General features: G+C 35.6%; 1 protein-coding gene across 11 annotated transcripts in view; it reads left to right on the forward strand.

Moving 5' to 3' along the window:
* GMPS (guanosine monophosphate synthase) overlaps nt 1–14,691 on the forward strand; it is a 69,951-nt gene that overhangs the window by 41,170 nt on the left and 14,090 nt on the right. For all 11 annotated transcript variants that reach the window (XM_081570590.1, XM_081570580.1, XM_081570587.1 and 8 more), the window contains 5 exons: nt 8,321–8,514; nt 8,830–8,995; nt 11,057–11,208; nt 11,703–11,876; nt 13,213–13,318. In XM_081570590.1, coding sequence (XP_081426716.1) covers nt 8,321–8,514; nt 8,830–8,995; nt 11,057–11,208; nt 11,703–11,876; nt 13,213–13,318 — 792 coding nt within the window. The remainder of the gene's footprint in view (nt 1–8,320; nt 8,515–8,829; nt 8,996–11,056; nt 11,209–11,702; nt 11,877–13,212; nt 13,319–14,691) is intronic.

Raw genomic sequence — 14,691 nt, forward strand, 5'->3', positions numbered from 1 at the left:
ATCTGGGGAAAGAGTAAATAGCAGTACAGAATTCCTGGGATGGGACCTTGTTTAAGGAACAGCAAGGAAACCACGTGGTTAGAGCTGGGTAAGCATGGGGGAGTGTGGTAGAAGATAAGGCAGAATCCCAGGACCTTTGAGGCCATTGTGAAAATGTTGGCTTTTATAGTGAGTGAAGATTTGAACAAAGGAGAGACATGATCTAATTTCAGGATTACCCTGGCTAGGGAGGAGTAAAGAGACTGTTAAATGTAGAAGCAGAGACCAGCTAGAAGTCTATTGTGGTAATCAGGAAAGGAGACTGTGTAAGGAGCAGAGGGGTAGAGATATAAGTGCTTAGGACTGATTGGGTTCTCATATACATCTTGTACATATTTTGTTAGATTTATACCAAAATATTTCATTTGGGAGTGTTACTGTTAATTATATTTATAATTTAAATTCCACTTGTTCATTGCTGGTATACGGTAACACCATGAACTTTTGTGTATTAACCTTCTGTCTAGCAACTTTCTTGTACTCACTTATTAGTTCTAGGAATTTTTTTGGTTGATTTTTTAAAATTTTATACATAGACACTCATGTCATCTGTGAACAAAGACCATTTTATTTCCTTTTTCCCCCAATCTGTATATCTTTTATTTCCTTTTCTTGTCCTATTGCATTAACTGGGACTTCTTTTATGATGTTGAAAAGCAGTGGATAGAGGGAACATCCTTGCTTTGTTCGTGATCTTTGTGGAAAAGTTTTGAGTTTCTCATGGTTAAGTATGATGTTAGTTGTAGGTTTTCGGAAAATACTTTTTGTCAAGTTGAAGTCCCCCTTTATTCCTGGTCTCCTGAGAGTTATCCTTATTGAGTGGTTGGATATATTTCATATACTTTTTCTGCATTTATTGATATGGTCATATCATTTTTCTTCATTAGTCTATTGAAATGATGGATTACAGTAATTGACTCTTACTTCTGACAGAGGGATTTTGAAGTATCTTAACTGCAGTAGTGGATTCATGTATTTCTCCTTATAATTATATCAGTTTTTGCCTTACATGTTTTGATGGTTTCCTGTTAGGTGCATATATATGAAGGATTATTATGTCTTCTTTAGGAATGGATTCCTTTATCATTATATGTATCTCCCTCTTTATCCCTGATAACTTCTTTTTTTCTCTTTTTTTCTTTTTAAATTATGAAAGTATGATAACACATTTACAGGAGACTTGGAAAAATACAGAATGAAGTTATATATAGTTCTACCATACAACTATTTTTTAAGTAGATAAATTAAAATTTTTAGTTGCAGTATCAAAAGTCTGAAAAATTAAGAGTGAATATACAGGAAAGTAGAAGGATATAGTAGACCTGAAAAGCACCATGAACCAATTCAGCATAATTAAGATTTATACAATTTTCACACAACGGTCAGATATAAATTCTATTCCAAGTTCCCATAGACTGTAAAGTAGGAGACACTGGAACATATCCAGGGAATAAAACAAGGCGCAAAAATTTTGTGGTCTTAAGGTGTTGAAATCATACAGAGTCTGTTCTCTTACCATTGTGGAATTGAGTTAGAAATCAGTATCAAAAGACATTTGAAAATAACTCACATATTTTCAAGTGCAATATGACACTTACCAGGAGAGTTTGACCTAGCCATTAAAAGCCTCAAAAAAGTTGAGGACTGAAAAAACACAGGATGATTGCAAAGAGGAAAGCATTTATATGAGACATTAAACCTGGTAACTTTTCTTGGCTGAAGTCTGCTCTGACATTAATGTATCTACTCATGTTATCTTTTTAGTTATTTATTCATGGCTGTGCTGGGCCTTCGTTGTGGTGTATGAGCTTCTCATTGCAGAGAAGCTTTTGTTGTAGAACACAGGCTCTAGGACACTTGGGCTCAGTAGTTGCAGCTCACAGGCTCTGGAGTGTGGGTTTGTTAGTTGTGGTGCACAGGCTTATTTGCCTGTTGGTATGTGGTATCTTTCCAAATGAGGGATCGAACTGGTGTCCTCTTCATTGGCAGGTGGATTCTTAACCACTGGACCACCAGGAAGGTCTCTCATGCTATCTTTTAATTAGTGTTATCGTGATATATCTCTGTCCATTTACTTTTGATCTGTGTTTTTATATTTAAAGTGGGTTTCTTGTAGACAATATGTATAAGTTATGTTTTCTTTCTTGATCCACTGTGACGATCTCTGTCTTTTAATTGGTACATTTAGACTATTGGAGTTTAAAGGGATTGTTGATAGTGTCGGATTAATATCCATCGTACCTGTTATTTTCTATTTATTGTCCTTGTTCTTTGTTCATATTTTTGTATTTTTCTATCTTTTGTGGTTTTAATTGAGCATTTTATATGGTCCGATTTTCTTTCTTTGCATGTCAGTTATATCTCTTTTTTTACTTTTTCTAAGAAAAAGTTGCCCATGATTTTACAATATACATTTACAACTAACCCAAATTCACTTTCAAATAACACTGTACCATTTCACAGATAGTGTACCTTATAATAACAAAATAAACGTGATTTTTTTCCTCTCATCCTTTGTACATTGCTGTCATTCATTTCACTTAAAAGTAAGCATGAATAATATGTCTCTATAAGCATACATAATTATATCATTGTTGATATTATTTTGAATGAAGTTATCTATTAGCTCAATTAGGAAGAAGAAAGTTTTTATTTTACCTTCATTTATTCTTCCTCTTCTCTTTTTTATGTGGATCCAAGTTTCTGATCTTTATTATTTTCCTTCTCTGTGAAGAACTTCTTTTAACATTTCTTGCAGAGCAGTCTGTTGGCAACAGGTGGTCTCAGTTTTTGTTTGTTTGCAACTTTTGTATTTTTCATGAACTTTTGGAGGGTAATTTCTCAAGGCACAGAATACTAGGTTGGTGGTTTTTTCCCCCCAACATTTTTTTAAAAATTAACTTTTTTAGCTTTATTAATCAGCAAAATTATAAAATATTTGACGTGTACAATGTGATGACTTGATAAAGTGAAGTCGCTCAGTCGTGTCTGCCTCTCTGCGACTCCGTGGACTGTAGCCTACCAGGCTCCTCTGTTCGTGGGATTTTCCAGGCAAGAATACTGGAGTGGGATGCCATTTCCTTCTGCAGGAGATCTTCCCGACCCAGGGATTGAACCCTGGTCTCCTGCATTGTAGGCAGATGCTTTACCATCTGAGCCACCAGGGAAGTCCCCTGATGTACATTATGAAAAGATTTTTCCCCCTTGAGTTAATTAACCCATCGTCACTTCACATACAGTTGATCCTTGAACAACAGTTTCGAACTGTGCCAGTCACCTTATATGTGGATTTTTTTCACTAAATATGTGCTTCAGTACTACATGATCTGGGTTAGTTGAAACCGTGGATGTGGAACTGCAGATCCAGAGTCCTGATTGTAAAGTTATGCACAGATTTTTGACTGCACTGAGGGTAGGTAACTAACCCTTGCATTGTTCAAGGGTCAACTGTATTTACTTTTTTTGGTAAGAACATTTAAATTCTACTCTCTTAACACTGTATTGGATCACTGAAATTTGCTATCAGCTATAATTACCATGTTTATTATACATTAAATCCTCAGACCTTATTCATCTTAAAATCAAGAATTTGTACCCTTTAAACAACTCTCCCTATTCCCCTTGTTCCCTCACCCCTAGGTCACCACATTTGTACCTTCATTTTTGATAGAGGTTGAATTGAATCTGTAGATTACTTTGGGTAGAATTGACTTTTTTAAAAAAGACTTTTTTTTTTCGATGTGGACCATTTTTAAAGTCTTTATTGAATTTGTTACAACATTACTTTTGTTTTATGTGTTTTTTTGGCCACAAGACATGTGGGATCTTAGCTCCCTGACCAAGGATCAAACCCGTACGCACTCCCTGCACTGAAAGGCGAAGTCTTGACTGCTGGACTGCCAGCAAAGTCCCTAGAATTGACATTTCAACAATAAATTAGTAATTCATCTAATCCATGAACATGGAATATCTTTTTATTTGTGCCTTCTTCAGTTTCTTTCATCAAGTTCTTACAGTGTTCAGTGTACAGATCTTTCACCTTTTTTGGTTAAATTTATTCCTAAGTGTTTTATTCTTTTTGATTTTGTTGATGGGAATGTTTTCTTAATTTCTTCTGCTGATAGTTTGTTGTTGATACATACAGAGTTGATTTCTGTATGTTGATTATGTATCTTGCAATCTTGGTGAAATAATTTATTAGTTCTAATGGCATTTTAGTAGAGTCTCTAGGGTTTCGTAGATACAGTGTTGTGTCATCTGCAAATAGAGACAGTTTACTTATTAATTTTAATTTGGATAATTTTATTTCTTTTTCTGGCCTGACTGGTCTGGCTCAGACTTCCAGTACTTTGTTGAATTCTTGACTTGTTCTTATCTTAGAGGAAAAGCTTTTCATCACTGAGTATGTTAACTGTGGGCTTTGTATATGGTCTTGATTATATTGAGGTATGTTCCTTCTGTACCCAGTTTGTTGAGAGTTTTTATCATGTGTGATGTTGAATTTTATCTATTGCTTTTTCAGTATCTATTGAGATGACCATATTATTTTTATCCTTCATTTTGTTAATATGGTATATCACATTGATTGGCAGATGTTAAACTATCCCTGCATCCCTGGAATAAATCCCACTTGATTATGGTGTATGATCATTATAATGTATTGGTATTTGATTTGCTAATATTTTGTTGAGGATTTTTACAACATTGTTTATCAGAGAAATTGGCCTATAATTTTCTTTTTTTGGTAGTCTTTTCTTGTCTGGCTGTGACATCAGAGTATTGCTAGTCTCATAGAATGTGTTTGGAAGTATTCCTTCTGCTTCTGTTTCTCATGAGTTGTTATTAGTTCTTAAGTGTTTGGTAAAACTCACTGGTGAAGCCATCTGGTTTTGCGACTTTGGGGGAGGTATTTGATTATTGATTCAATCTCCTTACTTAAAATGAGTCCATTCAAATTTTCTGTTGCTTCATGAGTTAGTCCTGGTAAGTTACAAGTTTCTAGGAATTTATCCATTTCTTTTAAGTTTTTCAGTTTGTTGGTGTATAATTCATAGTATTTGTGTGGTATCAGTTGTAATGTCTCCTTTTTCATTTCTAATTTTGAGTCCTCTCTCTTTTTCTTGGGAAGTCTGGCTAGAGGTTTGTCTGTTTATCTTTTCAAGAAACTATCTCTTATTTTCATCTTTTTAAAAATCATCATTTGTCTGTTTATATCTGCTCTGTTCTTTGTAATTTCCATTCTTCTATTAACTTTGGGCTTAGTTTCTTTTTTTCCTAGTTCTTTGAAGTTATTAGGTTGTTTAAGGCCTGACCTTTTTTTTGATGTGGGCATTTATCTCTGTGAATTACCCTCTTAGAACTACTTTTGGCATATACCGTAAGTTTTGGTTGTTTGGCTTTCATTTTTCTTTGTCTCAAGATTTTAAAATCGCTCTCTTGATTCCCTCTTTGACCTGTTAGTTTCTCAGGAGCATGTAGTTTAATTGTCACATATTTGTGAATTTTCCAGTTTTCTTCTTGTAATTTCTACTTCTGCCATTGTGGTCAGAAAAGATACTTGATTATCATTTCAGTCTTCTTGAATTTAGTATGACTTGTTTTGTGGCCAAATGTGATTTATTCTGGAGAATGTTCCAGTAGTGCTCGAGAAGAATATGTATTTCTCTCCCCATTTTACTTATTTCAGTCTACTCTCACTTCCATGGTTTCCAGTCAGTTGGATGTATCAGTAATTCTTATCTTTCCTCCTCTACACGTGAGATTTCCACCCCGCTCCCCCAGCTTCTTTCAAGATTTTTTTTGTTTATTTTGATTTTCTGTAGTTTGTAAATCATGTGCCTAGGTGTAATTTTTTTTCTTTTTGTATTTATGCTGCTCAGTGTTTTCTGAGCTTCCTGGGTTAGTTTGGTGTCTTATATTAATTTCAGAGGAAATTCTCTTTCATTATGGTTTTAAACATTTAAATATTCTGTTCCTCTTTCTCTCCTAGAATTTCAGTTGTTTATGTTATTTGTACTTGTCTCACAGTTCTTGGATGTTCTGTTTTTCTCATTGTTTTTTTCTTTTCGGTTTTCAGTGTGAGCCATTTCTATTGAGTTATCTTCTCGCTTAGAGAGTATTTCTTAAGCCATGTCCAGTCTGTTGATAAGCCCATCAAAGACATTCTTCATTTCTGTTACAGTGTTTTGATCCCTTGAGATCATTTTGGTCCCTTTGAGGATTTCCAACTCTCTGCTTACATTGCCCGGCTCTTCTTACATACTCTTCTTTATCCATTTGAGCCCTTAGCTTCTTAATAATACTTGTTTTAAATTCCCAAGCTGATAATTCCAGTATCTCTGCAGTATCTGAGTCTCTTCTAACACTTGATCTATCTCTTCAAACTTATTTTTTCCCTTTTAGTTTATCTTGTACTTTTTTCTTGCTAGCTTGACATGATGTACTGGGTACAAGGAATTGCTGTAAATAGGTCTTCAGTATGTGATGGCAAGGTGTTGGGAGAGGGAAAGTGTTCTGTGATCTTGTGAGTAGGTCTCAGTCTTAGTGAACCTGTGGCTTTGGGCTGTAGATTTCATGTAGATTTCATGTTTTCAGTTTTTCCCTCTGTTAGATGGGACAGGAGGACTAGAGTGGGCTAGGGTTGGGTGTTTCCTTTTCTCCCAAGTCATTTTGGTTCTGATAAAACCCTATCATATTAGACTGATTAAATAGTTTCTCCTGAGAGTCCTAAGACCTTATTAAGAAGACAAGAATGGCCTGGTATATTTCAAAATGTTTTCTTTTTCCCTCCCCTGTTGGAAGCACAAGGGAATTTTCCTCTAATATTCATTGTGAGAACTTAGTCAAGCTACTGGAGGTAAAATTTGCTAGAGTATGGGGATCCCAGATGACTGGATCTTCCTGGACATTTTATCTCTCAGATTTGTCCATGCTGAGCCTCCAGTGATATCAATTATAATTCAAGTTTCCCTATCTCAGCAATGGTTCCTATAGAGGTTTGCAACCATGGAGTTCTCCAGTTAAGTTGTGATTCTCTATATTTACCTGTCAGTCTCTCTAAGGGTATTTATCAACTTTTTACTTGTTGTTAGGACAGAGTGGTGTCTTCTAGCTTCTTACGTATGCTGGACTGGAAACCAGAAGTTAGACTGGGTTCTGGTATGTTTTGAAGGCAGAAACAAAGGATTTGCTGTGGAGTGGAAGGAGAGAATAGAGTCCAATTTTAACTTCCAAGTGTTTCAGCTTGAGCACCCAGAGGATGGTTTCTGTTTACCTGATGTGAAAGAATGAAGTAATTTGGGTTTGCATATTAAATTTAAGATTTCTTATTAAACATTGAAATGAAGGTGTGAATAGGCAGTTTTATATATTTTTGAGTCAGGACTGTAGAAGAGAAAACTGGACTGGAGGAATAAATTCAGGGGTATACCAACATACAGGTAAAATTTAAGGTCATAAGAGTTTGGAATCATTCAGAATGTATAGAGCAGAGATTTAAGGACTGAATACTGGTTGAGTTTCATGTGTAGAGATGGATGAGACAAGGAACCAACAAAGAAGGTTCAGCAGTAGACAGTGAAATAAGGAATGAACCAGTAGAGTGATGTCTGAGAAGCCAAGTAAAGAAAGTGTGAGTTTCCCTAGTAGCGTAGAATGAGTGTAAGTTTGGGAGTTTAGCAAGCCTGATTTATCTACTTAATTAGCTGGGGATACTGGTAAGCTTCTTGATGTCTCAGAGCCATAGACAGCAGATAGTACATGTACATGTAAAACATCTAGCCTATCATCCGCTGCTTTGTAGATGATAATTTGTCAGAAGCCCATTAGTCAAGTAAGTGGAGTTATATTCATGGTTAATAGTATCCAAGAAAGAAACACTTAGGATATTCTGATAGGTTTAATGTATGAGGCTTTTCTATTATAGAAAATTGATAGCTGCACATTGCATGTTGAAGGCATATGGGACCGAGATCTAAAACTGAGTTACCCTTGCATTAAATAGACAAAATGATTGCAGTAACCTGGGTGGAGAAGTGAGGATACTGTGAAATGATGTCACAGCCATGTAGTTCATTAATTGCTATATGAGGGAAGACCTTTGTAAAGCCAGATCATGGCAATGTAGTTTTTATTTGTATTTTTTTTCCCATAGCTAAAAATCTACTAATTTGAATCAGTTTCCACATTTATGGAGGAAGAAATTGTGAGGAATTACTGTGGGTGCTCACTAAGTACTTTCAATATGAAAAAAAAAATATTTGTGATTATTTTGTCTATAAAGGTATAGCAAATGAATCTAAAAAATTATATGGAGCCCAGTTCCACCCTGAAGTTGGCCTTACCGAAAATGGGAAAGTAATACTGAAGAATTTCCTCTACGATATAGCTGGGTGCAGTGGGACCTTCACTGTGCAGAACAGAGAACTTGAGTGCATTCGAGAGATCAAAGAGAGAGTGGGCACATCAAAAGTTTTGGTAAGCAGTTTACATCTCAAAGTCTAAAACTTTATGCCAGTAATGTTAGACTCAAGGTTGACTTGCTTAGCATAGCCCTTGAATTTTGACTGGGTGATAGGTGTTTTTGAGTTGCCCTGTTTCAGAGTGCTTTTTCAGTTACCATACATATCTTTGATACAAACCAGGGGTTGAACCCGAGCCCTTAGCAGTGAGAGCACGAAGTCCTAACCACTGGACCGCTAGAGAATTCTCCAGTGTTTTTAGGTAGTGATTTAAGCTCTTACCATCTTCTTGCTTATTTTACTCAATTTGACTTTTCATTTCACCCTGTAGGTTTTACTCAGTGGTGGAGTAGACTCAACAGTTTGTACAGCTTTGTTAAATCGTGCTTTGAACCAAGATCAAATCATTGCTGTGCACATTGATAATGGCTTTATGAGAAAACGAGAAAGTCAGTCTGTTGAAGAGGCCCTCAAAAAGCTTGGAATTCAAGTCAAAGGTATTGATGAACTCCAGCAAAGTTAACTTACATGTCAGGACTTGTTTAATCAAATCTAGCTTGTGGTTAAATTAACCAAGTAGAGTTGTCCCAGTAATCAAGTACAGTTTTCCCAGTAAGCTTATGGTTGAAATGTTTTTTATTTTTACATTATAGTTACTTCTGGTTCAAGAGGGGCCACAGTATAAATTTGAAAATTGGTTACTCCTAATGTTATATATAGATGAATGAGTTACCATTTTCCAGCCACCATTCTGTTCTTTTTATTCATCTTCTTAGGCCTTAACTGCTTTTACATTTATGAATATCTTCTGCACTTTTATAAAAAAGATGTAAGCCATAGTTATAGTGAAATTGAATTAGTAGTTTAATGATATAAACTGTGTATTGACTTAATTGGAATTCATGCCAAAAAGTTGAGTGTAAAATGAAGACTTGGATAGTTAAACATGAAGTAAAAATGAGTCTATTTCTTTCTTCTTTGGAAATACCACTAAAATAACACTACAGGCATAAAACAAGTATAATGCCAGAAAGATGAGGAATAGAGAGGAGGTAACAATAGCAGTCTAATGGTTTCCACAGAATGTTGGGGAGTAGAAAGCAGATGGTTTATGCAGGTTTTCTCTGATTAGCTAATGAATCTTAAATTTTAGGACTGCTCACCAGCCAGGCCTTTCCCAAAATCTGGGAAAGGACCCTATCGTTATCTTCTCATAGTTACACATTTTATGAAATTTGAAGTAAGGTATTTTAATAATTTATAGTTAATTTAGTTTACTTTGTCTTTCTCCTCTTTCTCTCTTTTGGTTGGTTTTATAGTGGCTGCAGGCATTTGGGAATTATGCTAAGAAAACATCGAGTTGGGGATACATTTAGTTTGGATTTGGTGCTATATTTGTGATTTGCAGTAGTTTCTGTGTATAGTTTATAGTTTGTGTTAGCCATTTGGAGTATTAACTTGTGATTTAAAAGATGCGTGATTTGTTATTCTTTTTCTTGAAAGGGCCCTCTGAATTGTTTAGTTTCAGCCCCACAGAAACCTGCATCTATGTTTGTTAACTGACGTAGTAGGATGGGGAGGACTCCAGCACCTTGGGGAAGGGTTGAGGGAAGGAAACCCAACAAAACACAGGACTTTTGGGAAAGCTCAGGAGTTGGGAGCATTGGCTCCCTTACAGGGCCTGGCTCACTGGGTCAGCCTAAAATGTATTGGTTCAAAATCTGAGAAGCAGTTACTTTTCCCTTTAAACAGGAACACAGCTGCTGCTATCCCTCATCAGAAGACCGTGGATTTATTCTCTAGAGACTCGAGGCTAAACAAGAGAGGCTTTGGACTTGGGCATGTCAATACCAGGCATAGTTGAAGGTGGAAGGAAGATTGTATGTTAAAAATAGTAACTTTAAGGAAAAGCCTTATGTACTGAATGATATCTCCTCCCCTCCACTGGCCGCTCCGTCTATTCAGGCTATCAGAATGCTAAGAAACAGGAAACTGGAGATGTCTTCTCTGGGTAATTGACCAGCTTGAGAAAAAGACCTATAAATTCAGTAAAGTGAAGTAGCCAGCTGCCTTGGCATCTTGTAATGAAGCCTATTTTTTTTTTTTTTTAACTTTGTTCTTTGAAAGGACAGCCAAGGATCGCTAAGAGTATGTTTTTAGACATCAGTTTTTCATGAGACTGGTCACTGTGAAGTTCCGAGAACTTTGATCCCTGTATATGTACCGCTGCTTTGACTCCCTTGGAGTTTCGGTTCTTTTGGGGGATTTTGCTTGTTGCTCTGGTGAAGCACTGAAGAGAGGGAAAGCAATTAGCATAATTTGTGACAATATGGTCCTAGATAGTAAAATGCCACAGAATTCTCAAAGGAACAAAACTCAGTGAATGCTTGTATATGGACTCTGTTAGTCATAGTTCATTGGTATTTCTGGAATATGTAGGCAGTTTAAGGGGAGAATCAGAGGATCTGTCTAGGTTTTCTTTTTTGTAGTTGATCTATTACTTACTATTTTCAAAAATCTTGTGTTAGTTTAAAATATGCTTTTCTCCTCTTCGCCAGTGATAAATGCTGCTCATTCTTTCTACAATGGAACAACAACTCTACCAATATCAGATGAAGACAGAACTCCACGAAAGAGAATTAGCAAAACGTTGAATATGACTACAAGTCCTGAGGAGAAAAGAAAAATCATTGGGGATACTTTTGTTAAGGTACTTTTTAAATATTCTCAATGTGTACTATTTTAAATGTGAATTTTAGTATTTTTTCCTTGTCATTATACCAAATAGTCAAATTTTGTGACTAATTTTGATTCTTTTTTTGGCTGAGTTTTACTGTGTTTTGCTGTTATACTGACTAATAGAAACTATTTTATGTTTTAAAAAACATGTACTTACATTGTCAGGCTGTTGTTTTAACTGCTTAAGAATAGAATAGATATTTTTAGTTGATACTAGATTTTAGTTCTTTGGATATTTCAATGGGTAGATTTCTTGTGGCTTTGATGGGGATGTTCATGTACCTTTTTGAATTATGTTAAATAAACCTTTTTCCTTAAAGGAGTTGAATTTGAGGGTTGGTGGATTTCATCTCCTGGTTAGTACTGCAAAAGAACTCTTAGAAATTTAGCTGAAAGTATAATATTTTGCTGTCTTTTAAAAAAAATTTGTTTCTTAAAAGGTTGTTTTACTCCTGTTGATTATAGATTGCCAATGAAGTAATTGGAGAAATGAACTTGAAACCAGAGGAGGTTTTCCTTGCCCAAGGAACTTTACGGCCCGATCTAATTGAAAGTGCATCTCTTGTCGCAAGCGGCAAAGCTGAACTCATCAAAACCCATCACAATGACACAGAACTTATCAGAAAGTTGAGAGAGGAGGTAAAAGCTTTTGAAATCTTTACCATAAAGCCTCTTTCCCTCCTTTACCATTTTTAAGTGTACAGTTCAGTAGTCTTCAGTATATCTGTACTGTTGTGAAACAGATCTGCGTAACTTTTTCATTTTGCAAAACTGTAACTCTATACCTGTTGAACAACAGCTTTTCTCCCTCTCTCTAACCTTTGGTAATCTACCATTCTACTGTTGGTTTCAATGAATTTGACTACTTTAAATACCATAAGCACAATCATACAGTCTTTGTTTTTTTTTGTGACTGGCTTATTTCACTTAGTATAAGTCCTTAAGGTTCATCCATGTTGTAGCATGTGATAGGGTTTCCTTCCTTTTTAAGCTGAATAATACTCTATGTATATACACATATCACCAATGGGCACTTGGATTACTTCCACTTTTTGGTTGCCGTGATCTTTGTTGTGCTGCTGTGAACATGGATTTGCAAATGTCCCTTAGAGCCCGTGCTTTCAATTCTTTTGGATATGTACTAAGAAGTGGGATTTCTGAGTCTTAACGATAGTTTTATTTTTAGTTTTTTGAGGGACTTCCTTAATGTCTCATCAGCAGTTATACTATATTAAAAACCTACCAGTAGTGCAGAAAGCTTCCTATTTCTCCTTACCTTGCCCATCACGTGTTATTTTCTGTTCTTTTTTTTTTAAGTAGCCATCCTAATGGATGTGAATTACCTGTCCCTTCTTATTATTTTATGCATCCTAGTAGATGAGAAGTGGTAGGTATCTCATTGTGGTTTTGATTTGCATTTCCCTAATTGGCTAACCATGTCAGTCAGTTATGTGCTTATTGTCTATTTGTGTATCTTTGGAGAAAAGTCTATTCAGGTCTTTTGCCCATTTTTAAATTGGCTTATTATCTTTTTATTATTGAATTGCATGTGTTGTTTATGTAGTCTGAGTCTGGTTACTGGTTATTAGATACATAATTTGCCTTCTGTGGGTTGTCTTTTCACTTTCTTGTGGTATCATTTGGAGAGTTTTAATTTTTAGACACTAGTATATTTTCTGATTGACTTACATTACAGTGAGAACTAGATCAGAGATGTGTGGGTAGGTTTGCTCTGAATTTTTGTCTGTCTAAAAGGTTTGTGTTTAAAATGTATCTCAGAGATACATAAAAATCACTAAAATATCTAATTCCTTAAAAAGACAAAGGAAGAAATACTTTAAAAGATGAAGTTTTAAAAAATGATTTTTAAAGGTAAAAGACAACAGGAAAAGTGAGTAATTTGTTGTTCTTTGTTTCTCATGTCATTTTGGTTACTATTGTAATTTGTATTAATTGGCCTTTTTCTTTCATGTAGGGAAAAGTAATAGAACCCTTGAAAGATTTTCATAAGGATGAAGTAAGAATCTTAGGCAGAGAACTTGGACTTCCAGAAGAGATAGTTTCCAGGCATCCATTTCCAGGTAAGAAATGGAATTCTGTTTGGTTTGCCATTAGGTCTTCATGTTGAACAAGAATCTATTCAGACATGTTTTGAAGTAATTTATCATCTTAGAGAATATGTAACCTGAAAGAAAGGAAAGGATGGGTAGGGAATAAACATTCTTTTTAGTGCCTACTGTATATATTTCGTTTTATTAAATACTCATTTTTTATTATATATATAGTTAAATGTTGCATTATCCTTGTGTAAATAGGTTGACATGTAATGTTGCTATCAGGTAAGAAAACCAAGAAATATTTTAATAACATTGCCATACAATCCTTAGCGTAAGAACTTGGGTTTTTTTGTTCTTTCTACTATACCATGATGTATTCCAGATAGTAATTAACTGGAAATAAAAGAATGAGAAGTGTGATGCAAAGTAGCAAACTGAATGCTTCACCAGTGGCAACCCAGAACTGTCCCCTCACCCTGCATCTTGTAGGGAGGCAGGGAGTTTTTTGCTGTTGTGTTTTAAAAGCTGAAACTGAATTGTGCCATATTTCCCATTGCTGCTGAAACCACCCATAGAAGACATGCTGCCTCTGTGCATTGTCACATATCTTAATGTCAGTCCTTTGCTTCACATGACATAAAATAAGTTGGTTTTGTTTTCGTGTGGTACAGATTTTTTTGTTGTTTTTTAGTTTTGCTTTTATGGGTGGTAAAGAGTCTTCCTGCAGTGCGGGAGACTCAGGTTTGATCCCTAGGTCTGGAAGATCCCCTGGAGAAGGAAATGGCAACCCACTCCATTTGCTTGCCTGGAAAAAACCCCATGGACAGAGGAGCTGGGCATGCTACAGTCCATGGGATCGCAGAGTCAGACATGACTGAGCGACTTCACTTTACACTTTAAAACTCAGTTCTCTGAAACACTTATCCCCCTGACTGACTTGTCTGAATGGATGAACCATTTGTTTTCACAGTGCTATATGTAACTCATTCGTGAACAAATGAAAATATTCCGTTTTTAAGTAGCCATAAATATATTAATAATTAGAGGTGATATTTGTTGATTAGGACTGTAAGTAAGTCTTAACCTGTTTTTGTTTTGAGTTCTTGAGCGTGGCAAGTCTTCTACCTCAGTTCCTATGTCTCTATGATAGTTATTAAGAGATGAGTTGAGAGTGGTCTAATTAAAAAGAATAGTTAATGTTTCTTGAGTACTAGTGTGAGCTAGGCATTCTGGTAAATATTTTGCATATGTTCTGTTATTTGATCCTCACAATAATAACTACTGTTATCCTGTTGTCCAGTTGAGGGAATTTAGGAACAGAGGCTAGTTTGCCAAAAGTTACACAGACTGAGTTTGGAACCAGGAGTCTAGCCCCGCTAAGGCCTCCTCAGTACTGG

Source organism: Giraffa tippelskirchi, chromosome 2 (assembly GCF_054371585.1).
Source record: "Giraffa tippelskirchi isolate mGirTip1 chromosome 2, T2T-mGirTip1v1.2.pri, whole genome shotgun sequence".
Classification (NCBI taxonomy): Eukaryota; Metazoa; Chordata; class Mammalia; order Artiodactyla; family Giraffidae; genus Giraffa; species Giraffa tippelskirchi.